General features: G+C 33.6%; 1 protein-coding gene across 1 annotated transcript in view; it reads right to left on the bottom strand.

Annotated features, from left to right (window-relative positions):
* Window positions 1-14,100, bottom strand: part of WDFY3 (WD repeat and FYVE domain containing 3) — a 202,428-nt gene that overhangs the window by 98,689 nt on the left and 89,639 nt on the right. The window contains 6 exon segments of the mRNA XM_015586089.2: window positions 399-511; window positions 2,790-3,004; window positions 3,844-4,015; window positions 8,463-8,546; window positions 10,028-10,485; window positions 13,833-14,026. Of these exon segments, the coding sequence (XP_015441575.1) occupies window positions 399-511; window positions 2,790-3,004; window positions 3,844-4,015; window positions 8,463-8,546; window positions 10,028-10,485; window positions 13,833-14,026 (1,236 nt within the window).

Raw genomic sequence — 14,100 nt, 5'->3', positions numbered from 1 at the left:
GATGTTTCTCTTCAACTACTTTTACCAGTATTTTTAATTTCCTGTCCATATCCTCCTGCAGCAGCTGTCCTGTAAACCCATGGACTATTAATAATCCAATCAACCACTCTAGTCCAGGCCATCAAGGCTACTTGAGAAAGGCAAAGTAATTATGGAGCCTCTGGGAAAGAAGTATTACCTCTCCAGGTAATTCTCATCTCCTCTGGCTTATTCTTTCAATGATTCCTTCCCTACTCCATCAGTCAATCAACTAGATCTTGTGTTTCTCCATGTAAATAACAACAAACCCTTCTCTTTCCTTTCTTTCACAGTTAAGCTTCTTGAATAACATTCATCCCTCACATGATTTTCATTTATAAAATCAACCCCCCAAAAAAGAACTTCAAAGGTCAACTTACTTCTCATCTCTGGTTCATAACTCAGTGAACTTGGTTTGTGGACCCTATATTGTTTTAGCAATTTTTTGTCCCAGGCACCACAATTTAATGGACTTGCTAAACGCAAAAACTCCCTAAAGAACAAACAAAGCAGAATTATTCCTTGATAAAGAATATTACATAAATCATAAACCAAACACACAAAAAATGGGATTTAATGAATTATAACACTTTAATGAAAATATGAAACAATCCAAACAGTTATTTTAAAATACTATTCAATGTTAATTTTACATTTTAATCACCAAGCACTGAAAAGTGCACAGAATATTGTGAAGGACTAGAAAATGAAATATAAGCGTGTTTTCCTGGAATGTGCTGTACTCTTTTCTAGTTTTTCATGTAGACTGTGATACATAATTAATTTATAACCTATAGCTTATCAGAACCTGGGTATCTGTGCCATCATATGACCTTGTCTTCTGAGAATTCACTGTAAAAAAATTGAGCATGTCCAAATGGTTAATTCCCATTGCTTACTCTGTTTATCTAACTGGGTAGTATATATTATTTAGTAAAATACTAATATTGGGTAGGATATAGTCCGTCTCTTCCTCTCTACCTTTTTTTTTCCCCCTCTTTAATTCCCACCCCTGACTTCCACCCCTGACCTATGGATGTTGCCATTTTCCCCTTAAGAACTGGATCTCTGAAGGTGGAGCATCTCCTCCCACACACTCGCTGTGTATCTAACTGGGTAGTATATATTATTTAGTAAAATACTAATATTGGGTAGGATATAGTCCGTCTCTTCCTCTCTACCTTTTTTTTTCCCCCTCTTTAATTCCCACCCCTGACTTCCACCCCTGACCTATGGATGTTGCCATTTTCCCCTTAAGAACTGGATCTCTGAAGGTGGGGCATCTCCTCCCACACACTCGCTGTATGCACTGGGGGCCTGGCACACCCGGGGTATGGTCCGTGGCTCCACCTGGGGCGCGAACCCAGGACCTTCTGCATGTAAAGCAGACGTGCTAACCACTACATTATGTAGTCTGTCTCTGTCTCTCTGTCTCTGTCTCTCTCCATCTCCCTCCTTTAAAGTAGCAGATTATCAAAAAATATCAGGGGGAAATCCCCATGCTATTTTCAATATTTTAGGGTCTGAACATATCCATAAGAAGATGGATGAAGTGAGTAAGAACTGTCTCATTCATCTGGGTATTATCAAGGCCTAGCACAGTCCTTGGTACAACATTGTTTAACAAACATTTACCACATGGGTTTTTCTTAATCCATCATTAGTTTGGAGTCAGTTAAAAAATATAAATTATAATCAAGTCCAACCATTTTTAAGAAAGTTCCTAAAAGTTTTATGAGAAAGCAGTACTTTAACAGCAGAAAACAATTATCTTATAAAGAGTGCTGCTTATATTCTAAAAGTGACAAAATATGAGTGCATTTTTGTTAGAAAGGATTGATGACTTATACATTAAATCTGTTTGGTTAGGTAATTTTAGAAAAAATATTTTAAAAAATGTTCTCTCATTTTTAAAACACAAAGCATTATTTTTCTTCCATTAAAATGTTATTTAAAAAAATATATATTTCTTGAATGTTAAACTGTGGAAGGTATATCCATACTATGGGATACTACTGGCAATAAACTATTGATATGTAACAATTTAGATGCATCTTAAAGGCACTGTAATCACATATTATATGACTTTATTTATATAACATTTTCGAAGGGACGAAATTATGAAGATGGAGAACAGATTAGTGGTTTGTGGGGGTTAGGGGAGTTGCTGTGACAATAATGGGGTGGCACTACGGAGATCTTTGTGACATCTTGATTGTGAGGTGGTTACATAAATCTACATGTGATAAATAATAGAGAACGATAGCAAACATGGATACGTTGTACTAATGCCAGTTTCTTGGTTTTGATGTTACACTACAGTTACATAAGATGTAACCGATGGAGGAAATTAGATGAAGGGTATACAGAATTTCTCTGACCCATTTTTACAACTTTCTGTGAATCCATAATTATTTTAAAATAAAAAAGTTTAAAAAGTATTTCTTAAAAGTTCTCACATATAAAGTTCTTAAATATAAAGTAGATGCAAGTCATAAATATAACATAACTTTATTTTTAAAGGAAAGTGAGAGTTTCATGGATTCAGATGGAACAAATAACCATGATAGAAACATTCTGTTTACTAGTAACTAGATTTATGTTTCTAAGTGCTATATTTTGAGCATTTTGCCCATTTTTGTTGTGCTTTAGCTTTGTCCACAGCTACTTGAATATATGTCTATGAAAGGAAGAACTCTTGCATATAAAGACACTAGGAACTACCATTACTGATTGCGGCTAATTCAAATGTGAAAAACAGAACTACTGACCTCAGCACCATTGGCTCCAGAGCCTGAGAGGCTAATCGTTCAAACATCCGCTGGAGGGGCGGGTGCAGTGAGTGGTCCTCATCAGCTAGTGCAGCACTGCACCGCTGCAGCAGTCGTGCATGAAGACTAGCTTCACACATGACCTGCTGGTTTCTTTCTGTATGCACCAGGGATTGTAAAATATTTGCCACGGCAAGTTGAAGGTCCAAAGCATGCTAAAGTTAACAAAGAAATCCATGCCACCGGGGTGTTCTTAGTAAGATAGGTGATATTTCTTTCCACATGAAGCACACCTTCTAATATGAGGTCTCTACATGCTTCAAATTACATTGAGATGAATTAAGTAGCTGGTTTAGAGTGATATATAGCAACTCCAAAACAGGGCTAGACAGACATTTGCTATCCTCATTTTGCTAGTATAGCCAGCTGGACTCCGTTCTCTTCCAAGTCTTTTGTATTACATGAATAAATAACTAATTGTACTTTTAATTTTGTAGAAATTGTGGTTGTAAAGTCTTTTTCATGGTGGGTAAATACCCAGTTTAAAAGAAGGTCTATTGTTTACATTTGTGTCACTTTTAGGCCTTAGAGGCCATATGTTTTAACAAAATAATCACCCAAACTCCAGTTTACCCAAAATCTTGAGCTACAAGTCAAAACAGAAAAATGGCCTCAAAGTGGTATCTTGAGTCATTTTTCTTTCTGCACTACTTATTAACCTTTTCCACTGCTGAGCAGGATTTACGAGGAGAAACAGAATTATTTTTGCACCAGAATAACCGTCTTGGCTGCATTTGTAACAAATGAATTATATTCTAAAACATTCATATCTACCATTCATTAAGAAAATTAATAAAAATTAACTTATAAACTAATGAAAATTAATAGAAACACCTATTTTTTATATTTTTTTCCTTTACCTACTTTTGTATGTGATATGAAATGGTTTCATATCACTTACCATCCTTCCTGGCCCCACTCCCTTGCTCATGCAGTCACACTTACATCCTTTCACTCATTAAAGATGGGGAGGAACTAACACATGCAAGCTTACTTCTGGCTGTGTCACTGACCCAACAGAGGCCAGGAGGTCCAACATAGCAAGCATGGCTCCAGGATGTATGATGACGGCATCAGAACTCTGGAGAGATGAAGTTGCCACAAGTAGTTTCAGGTCATTTTTAGGAGGGTAAATGGGGGGAGTTGGAACAAAATGATGCGCATGCCTATAAAAAAATAAAAATAAGAAGAAGAAGGGTGAATCGGTATTTATTCTCAATCACGTTCTCTGTTTATTTTCTTCATCTTTGTTACCTTTATCCATTGATAAGCAAAAAGCCTTGTAAATCAAGGTTGGGTTACAAAACACCTGAGGTTTAGGATAAAAAGGCTATATATTATCAATTCTTAGTGAGTTCCATATAGGCAATTTAACTAGCAATTCTTCTAGGCTCTTATGTGTCTTTACCATTACTATTTGGGTTGTTTGGATTGTTTGGCACACGACGACTATGGTAAACACTGTTATATGGTATATCTGAAAGTTGCTAAGAGAGTAGATCCTAAAAGTTCTCATTACAAGGAAAACCTTTTATTCTTATAAAAGATGGATTTTAACTAAACTTATTGTAGTAAATCATTACACGATATATGTAAGTCAAGTCTTTATGCTGTATACCTTAAAATTATACAGTGCTATATGTCAATTATATCTTAATAAAATTGAAAGAAAAGAAAAGAATGGTACCTATACCAGAATATATAAATAGGTGAAATCATAGCTCTAGGAAAGATGATAGTTCTGATAATATGTGATGAGAGCGCAGGTTAAACTAAATCCCTCAATGAGATTGTTTTCTCTTTTAAAATTATCTATGTGCTTTTAACCTTGCGTTAAACCATGGGTAACATAATCAAGAATTAGTAAGATCAAAATGGCCTACTCCGTAACTGGGTCAACTGAGTCGGAGTTGGCTCTGAATCTTAGTTACCCGGCAATAAATATATTAAGCATGCAGGGAGTTTTCCTTTAGCTTAATTGGAACCAAATTTACCTTCTTTTACATTACCTCCCCACCACTGAAAATATTCATAATTTTTAGAAACCAGAGAAGGCATATTTTATGTAACAAGCTTACATGAGTTAGAAAGCCTAGCCATGTCCTGAACAGACATTTCTTCTTATCAATGATCTGTATTTCACACTATTCTTCTACAATTCATGAGTTTTGCACATTTTGTATCTTGGCACTAGGAAACAGATGCTTGTGGCTTCAGCCTATGAGAGCTCTTTGTTCCAATGAATCAGTTTCAGCATAATTTGTCTAACGCTGAGCTCTGTCACCAAGAGCAGTGCAGTTCCAGCTCTCTGGCACAAGAGCAGCTTGGGAAACAGATGCTGTAAGTCAGTGATTTAGAAGCAAAGAATTGGCGCTGCCATGTTTTTCTTTTTTCTTTTTTAAGTACCATTCTCTTTTTTAACAGAGATTCTAGGAAAGTATTCAGCTTCACTTATAAAAAAGCGCATGGGTTCTCTTAGCTTATTTAAAGTCAGCATATTCTTCACCCACTCATTTTTTCACTCCCTGTTTTTATACTGATTTTGTTCAGAAAGATTTAATTCCTAAACTTACTAAGATTTCTAAATGTTTATTACCAATAGCTATCTTCCTCCTATATGTTGCTCCCTTTAGTCTTTAAGATATTTTGACTCTTCAAGAAAAAAAAGATCCATAATTCCTCTACAGTGTAACAGGAATTCTCAAGTCTTAAGAAATTTCCTAAAAACTGTTTTCATTACACACAAATGACCTAAATTTTAGAAAAAAAAAAAACTCACAGATTTTAATTGTGTATTTCAGTTACAAAATTATTTGAGTTGCCACATTTAATGCAGATTTGAACTTAAATTATGGACATACCCAGGTGAAGCCTTTATGTCTCTGGAATCTGAACTCTTTCATAATATATATTTATTATAGTAGTAGGCTTTTAAAAAAATATCTTATATAAGGAAACAATATTGATATAGGAATTACACTGATTCTTCTCAAATGACAAAAATATTGCAAACATTGTAGAAATCTAAAACATGATATTTATTAACTAAAATTAGGTCTATTTTAATAGGCGATATGTAACATTAATTCTTACTAAGTCACTTAGGTATCACCATAGGTATTACCATCATTTCAAAATTTGGAGATCATGGTATGCTTATTAAATGGATAATTCCCAAGCAAGACTTAACCATTTGCAAAGACAGAATAAAATGACATTTCAAAATTTTTATGTTGCAGTTTTTTAAAATTTATAGAAATTGCTACTTCATATTTCAATCTAAATTCACACATATAGTTAAAACTTATTTACCTCTTTAGGAAATATATACTTATTTAAATTCTGAATTTGCTTTGCCTTATCATCAAGTGTGTATAGGCACAACTAATGTATATCATGTTTGAATGATAACTAGTACTTGCCACCTTCTTCTCCATGGCTTATATATTCTGAAAAGTATTGGCTGTTATTTTGTATTTTGTTTTCACTTTCTCTAATTCTGATTAAATACTGTTCAGCTATAATCCCATTCCATGATTCCTTCTGAATAATGAATAATAATGAAAAAGTTATGAGTTTTAGTTTTCAAAATATGAAGTTTTCTAGTTCTTTTTCCAATTCTTAAAATAATTAGAGAAGACTCTCCAGGATTTACATTTCAGACAAGTGTCAAAAGTTCAACACTTTCTTAGTACCTGAATACTCCACAAGCCATAAAAAGTAAAAATGCTGGTTTCTCCTTTTGCCAACAGAAACAAAATGTTTTGCCACAAGAAATAGATGCCCACGAGCTGATGTAATTTGCTGAGATGTTCTCGAGATGTTCTAATTTTGAAAGTTACTATATTTGTATTTGTGAAAAACATTGTCTTCCTTATTAGCTTATAATTTTTAACTACTGAGCAAAGTGTATGCATCCTGGTAGAGTGGCAACCTGACAATGTCAACATGGGTCTTATTACTAGCATGGTACTGGAAGCTTCCTTAAAGTAACATCAATCTGTAAACTTGGTTAGAATTCTCACAGATAAGTTTCATCTAGGATGATGACTCAATGACAGTTTCCCCTTAATTCAAAAACATGGCATCCTTACAGGTAGCTCTGTTGCAAATGATACAAAAATGTTTTTGATCTAAGGCCTTAAGTAACTATGATATGAAATAAAGTGTTTTCTCTTTGTCAAATTTCCATTTAAATAAATGCTAAGTTCTAATGGATTTCTTTTTTTAATGTGTTCCTTCAATGTGTGAATTTCTATTAAAAGTATTTTGTAGTTCCTGGTTAATAGTTAAAAAGGGTTAAATATTTTTAAATACAGTACTTGTTAAGACTACCATTTATGATAGAGTCATAAATGTAATTTTTTAATGAATAAAACTATCTGGCAATCGAAACTATTTTCCTAATGTCCAGTTTTGTGGAATAGTGAGCATATATGAATCTTTAGACACAAAGAATACATTTTACCTCATTCGTTTTAGCAAAAGAAAAAAAAGTCAACTCAAATCGTTTTTATGGTTTCTTGAATTAAGAACTACTCTTAAAAAAAAAAAAACCCAAAATAGCAGTTTTTAAATTCAAAGATGTTCAACAATAAATTTATTTAAAACTATTCTCAACTATGCTATGATTTACTGGAAAAAAATGAGCTATAAACTCCAATGTAAATTTAAGAGAAAAAGGAAAATGTAAGTCCATATACCTAATGAATATTACCATTGAAATATATTAAAACACAGAATCTGTAATAAATATTTTGTATAAAAGCTCCAATTATATTCAAGTTTTAAAATCTGAACAACAGAAATAAACTTAAACTACATGGCAAAGCCTTAGGGTTCATTTTTAAAAAGCCAGAATGGAAGAATATTAATGTAAGACTTAAGGACTTATACCTGTTGTCATGGAGAAAATGGGGAAGGAAGAATATACGGTGCCAACTGTATGGACTATGATCATTTTAAGTACAGGATGCAAATGGAATCTTAAATGGATCTTAATTGTACTACTGTCAATCAACTGTTGGTTCTTTATACCATATGCTTTATATATGAGGTAGACCAGGTCAGCTTAGGAAGAACCAATGAAAGCAAGAGCTAGGGTAGGTTTTTTATTTACTCTTGCAAAGTGTAGCTGTGACAAATCTCCGTAACATATCATATTTCAACTGGTTGAACCTATTGAGAAAATACACATTTCCTTGCCAGTGCTGTGATATTCATTTTAGAGTAACAACAAAAAAACAAAGAATGATTCCAAGGCACGTTTAAATTTAAAAAAAAAAAAAAAGTTAAAAAAGCACTCTACTTAAAGAGGCACTAAGTCCTCATTTCTAAATGAATTTTAATAAAAGATGCTAGCTCTAAAAGCAAAATGAATATTTTAGTCTAAATCATAGAGGTGGATGACAAAATTCTACATGTCCTTCATATCTTCATAGCATCGACACATTTTACTCTCAAAAATATACTCAGAAGTTGACAATTTTAAAACCTAAAAAAAAAATAATTTGAAGTTACAAAGCACAATCACCACATTAACGTATAATTAAGTACAGAAGGAAAAAAAAAACCCACACAAATAAAGATTGACTTCTATTATAAGATCAGTACCTTTTCCTGGACAAAGCTGGTGTACCCCAAGGAGAGGGGAGAGAAGACTCACTTGTCAGGCAAGGAGGGATCTGTTCTGCACGACTACAGACAACAAAACAGACAGGGTGGTTTAGAGAGGTTAGAAGAGAACACCAGGTAGGCAGTTGGTTAGTTTCACAAGAAATACCAGTAAAAGTTAAATAAGAAACATCCTCCATACTCAGGAAGAACAAGGAACAAGACTATAACACATGCACTGAGGCAAACAGAAGAGCATGCTTAAGGCTGATGTTTATCCATTAATGTTAACATTTAACACGTTTGTTAAACAGAGTGCTGTAAGCCCTGTTTTTGACAAAACAAAGTAAAAATGAGGTATACTAACTAGGATAAGTAGAAAACAAGGGAAAAGAGGTTGAATCTAAAATAATTTCAACTTAAAATAACTCACTCCATGAATATTACACTATCCCATGTTTCCTATATGTTAATATCAATGCATTTTTATTTTTAAAATGGAAAAAAATTGGAATACAATTTCTCTTATATCATTTTTATTTTCTTATCTAAATATTAAGGTCTAAAAATATTAAGAAGCAAGAAACTCTCATTAGGTATTTCAAAGTAGATATTTCGGTATAAAAAATATAAAACCTAATAGAAGCTCTAGCCAACAGTTACTTGCTTCATTTATGGGGGCAATATAGAAATGATTAACTTACTTTATGAAATAAAACCATGGTAACTTTTAAGTGATAATGCAAAAAAAAATTTTTTTAAGTGGCAATGATTGGGATACCTCAGCAGCATGATCACTCTTACATTACTTTCAAAGTGAGAACTTAACTGAAAACACAGTGAAAAACTGAAAATAAGTGATTTAAGTGGCACTTCTACGATTGATCTTTCTTAGAATTCTGGATTCCCCTCACTATAGATTTTATCACAATACATCATAATTGTTTATTTATATATCTGTATCTAAGCTAAAGGATGGCCATGATCAAAGTAGTATTGTGCTGAGCTAAGCCTTCAATGCCTAGCACAATGCGTTGGCACACAGTAGGTGCTCAGTAAGTACTTGTTTAATAAAGAATGAGTAACTGAGTTTATATTATCTCGATATGGACTCTTGAACTATCAGTGACTCTTTGAGCGCTATTGTCATTTTTCGAGGATTATGGTGAGAATAGATCATCTTTCTGAAAATAAATATAATCATAACTATGCTCTCCTGGTAACTATCATCATTAAGTCTGGATGTACCTAATGCTGTTGGGAATAGAGAAAAAAAGAAAATGACAGTAAACATCACCATTAAAGTAAACTTCGTAGAAACTGTTCCATTAAGTGCTTCAAAAGTTAACTGACCCTGGATGTACAAATAATACCCAGATGTCCATGGTGAAAAACCTAACATCAAACCAATAGTAACTTCACAAACAAATTGATAGACAAGCAAATAAGAGAGAAGCTTCAACCGTTTTCATTTTCTTTCAGATTAGCTTATAATTCAAGCCTTAATGTTGAAGTCATACATAATATATATAACCTTTAATTTGGAGCACAGAGCAGAGCCATACCTGTCAAAAGAATCTGTGGCTACTTTGTAGAGATAAATAAAGAGTTTACTGCAGTGCCGTAAAGTGGGTGACACTGAGTCCATCGAGATTACATCTTCCTCTAGAAGTCTTTGAAATGGCTGTGTATTTGAAGGAAAGACATTCATGGGGCTTATTTTTCTTAGGTCTGAGAAACATCCAAGAAATCGAACGGCATCTGCCAACTTCTCATACTGAATCTCTGTTTTGAAGAAATGAGAGTTGGCTGGCTCATAGCGCATTGCTGCAGTCAATGTGTAGAACACAGTGCGGAGAAGTTCAAACACTTGATTCTGGTTCACTTTCTCCCAGCCATTCTTGGGTGGCGAGCTCAAAGATCTCTCCATAGCAACAAGCAAGGATGTTATGTATACAAATCCTCCAACTTTCCTAAAAACTGTTCTTGAACGATGGCTTTCTCGAAGGACTGACAGGAGGGCCTATGGTGGACAAAAAAAATCAAAACACATAATTCAAATTAAAAAACAAAACAAAACAAAACACCATTTACGAATGTCCAAGGAGTGTAACACCATTCTGTGAACATCGATATAAATGTTTCTGTCATACGCCCAATAAATAGTCCTATGAAGCATAACAAATATTTTGCTAATTAAAACATGCCATAATAAAAACAAAAGGTAATTTTAGGAAACACTATCACATATTCCTTTTGATAGAATAAGGCTATATCCAAATTCTGGCTGAAAAGCTTTCCCTATGTCTTTGATGGATAATGACATCAATGAATTAAGTAATTTTTACAAAGTAATTTTATTAAATAAGTAAAATATATAATCTAGTATAATTTTACACCATCATGAAAACTTATGATGATACGTGTATACAAACTGATTTATTCTAGAAAATATCAGACAGATGGTCAGGGCAGCCAAGACCTGGAGTATTTCAATTCATATAAAGTCACCATATACTGTTGCTTTGGAAAGAGGAGTCAATTCACAGTTCTTAGCATATACTCCTTCTTGCAAAGTGAATTTGAGCTCAAGGGTCCAAAGCCCGGCTCTCCCAGAACTGCTCTAAGTGGTAACAAATAAAACCTGAAGGCCAAATAAGTCAAACAACCTTTATCAGTTATGTTCTGAACTGTCATACTTTAACTTAGTTTATTATTAAAAATAACACTTTATAAAATTACCTAACATTTTTATGGGGCACCACTTACTGGGTATTAGACACTTACTTTAAGTGTTTTTATGAATTAGTTTTTTTCATTCTCTCAATAATCCTGTATTGGGCACTAGTATTATTCCTACTTTGTGCATGAGGAATTGAAGCCCAAAGTGGTAAAATAACTTGCCAAAAAGCTGTACAGCTTACACAATGGCAAAGGCAGGATTCAAACCCAGGCAGTCTGACTGTCCTACTTATACATTTAACTATGACCTTACTACCCCAAACAGCAATTTGAAATCTGTTTGCAGATAAATGGGCTTTTCCCCCTGTTTCAGCAACTGGAACACCATGGGTATCCAGTATTACTCCAGGCAATTTATAGTCATTACAAATGAGAAGACCATTTTATCAATACATCTCATACATTTCTAATAGTATTTGAAGGGAAAGGCTACATATAATCACTTTTTTGAAATATACTGCTTCAGAAATTATAAAGATTTCACTGTACTTAGCTATATTTTATTATTGTAAAAGATAGGAAATATGCAATCTGTATGTGTAAGTAAAATTTTAAAGTACAATGTACTCTTACCATTATTCTGTAACCAATACACTTCCATTTTAACAGGATTTGGTAATAATATAGTTTCCATATCTTGCCAAATTTAATACATTGTACTTATACTTGCAATATCAACTCATATTAACACAAGACTTCATAGCTTTTAAAAATATATATATTATAACTTGGTTTGAAAATTAAATGTGAGGGCCAGAGTCAGTTATGCTTGGGTTGAAATTCTGACTCCAACATTAAAAAGCATTTTATCAAGGTCAGTTAACCTTTCTGTGCCAGAGTTTCCCTATGTAAAAACGAGACAATAATAATAACTTACTTCACAGGAAATACATGAAAAATCCTTAGCAAAGTGCCTGGCATATAAGCTCATCACCACCATCATCATCAAAAACAAATTGGGGGAAACCAAGTATTATTTTATATATGAGGAAAGGTGAGTTCAGAGATAAATAAGTACAAAATCATGTCACTGGATAGAATTATGATAGAGGCTAGAAAAACACTGCTTATTAATCTTTGGTCTAATACTCTATATTATGTACTTTTAGATAAGTCTACCCCCTACCACCTCAGAATGGGAATCCTAAGTATTTGAAAAATTTCAAATAGCATGAATAATTTAATATCCTGCTTACATCAATAACTAATGTAACTATTGATAAGCAAACACTAAAGTTACAATCAGATATAGGTGCTAGTTAGACAAAATCATCGGCTGCACTTGAAACCTATAAAATTTTATTAACCAATGTCATCCCAATAAATTTAATTTAAAAAAGACAAAAAAACCCATCAGCTACATAAATATAATGCATAAATATACCTACAGCTAGCTGCATAAATATAATGCATACTATTCAAATTTGTGGATCAGAATTATAAAATACTACATGTCATGGAATGTTGGGTTTGTGCACAAATAATTACAAATTAAATTACAAAGGTCTGTGGTTGTGTCAATTGAATGGAGGCAATGAGAAGCAGTTTTGAATGTAGCAAAAACGAAATCTGAAATTGGGATCTTCCAAATCCTCCTTGCTATCGCCCAACACTATTTCATGCCCTCACGGCAGTGGAATGCAGGAGCCAGCTCATGCTGGCTCTGGAGAGCCAACTGTTATATTTTTGGAATTCTGCATGCCAGTTATTAAAACACAACCACTAAAAATTAAGTTCAACAAATTTACAACTAAATAAGTTATTTTAACACAAAAGTAGTAAATATTCAAAACATCACTTTCTAGCTATTTTCTACATTTTACTATTATCTGTGCTACTGTACATCTCTTCTCAATCTACATTAACACATTAGTTTCCTGAAACAGGTCACAGTGGGAGTATTTCTACCATGGAAATCAGTAAGTGCAACACATGAGGATCCCTGTGCTGCCTTCCATCTGAGAGTCAGTTATTACCATTTACCAGAACAATACCGCCTTAAAATTAGAGGTCAGCTAATTACCTCTTGTTGGCTTCATCTACCAATATTCTCTAAATCCAATTAAAATGGTACCAAGAAAAGAGGAAGACATACGTTAAAAAAGTTGGCAACCTTAACATCTTTTGAAGGCACTTGTTTTTCTCCCTTTTCAAATATACAAAGTTTTCCCAATACTGACATGCATGAGGTGTTCTTTCTTGTTTAAGAGATATATTGTGGACAGATTTATATTGCTGTTAAAATAAAATGCATATTCAAAATTGTCATTATCAATCAAAACAGGATAAAATATACAATAGCATAAAAAATGCAAATTTCTCATTACTGATGAGAAAGTAATTGAATAAGGCAAAAGTCAAAAGAAATACATGATTCTAGAAAACAGATATACTTTCCGTGATGTCTCTGGCAGGAATGGGGTGAAGATACTAGGAAAGGAAGTCAGAGAGGAAGGATATGGAATCCTGAGGGCCTTGATGGCCAGGTTAAAAACACTGCTAATATTATTTTAACATAATTTCAGACTTGGAGAAAAATTGCAAGAATAACTCATAAGTTTTAAGTCACTTAAAAATAATCACCGATTTTAATAGCAAAAGAGTAGTAAGAACACACATCAAACTTACCCTTAAAATGTCAGTCTTCAACTGCAATTCTGTCGGTGGGGCTGAATGCATTAACCCCAGGAGAGTGCCCATGTCATCATCCCCGTTGGGAGACAGCACCAACTGCTGGATAATCATCAAGGCATGCTGCCGGCACTGAGGGTACTTCACTATATTATGCGCACATCTTGCACCTCCAAATTCTCGGAATATTCCTTGGCGAGAAAAAGATTAAACGTTGATGATTCTGTATCAAGAGTAACTGAAAAGAATGCAAATAAAACCTACA

The sequence above is a fragment of the Pteropus alecto genome, unplaced genomic scaffold (genome assembly GCF_000325575.1).
Source record: "Pteropus alecto unplaced genomic scaffold, ASM32557v1 scaffold161, whole genome shotgun sequence".
NCBI classification, from domain to species: Eukaryota; Metazoa; Chordata; class Mammalia; order Chiroptera; family Pteropodidae; genus Pteropus; species Pteropus alecto.
The sequence above is the reverse complement of the archived record's forward strand: the minus strand, read 5'-3'. Positions and strand labels throughout refer to the sequence as shown.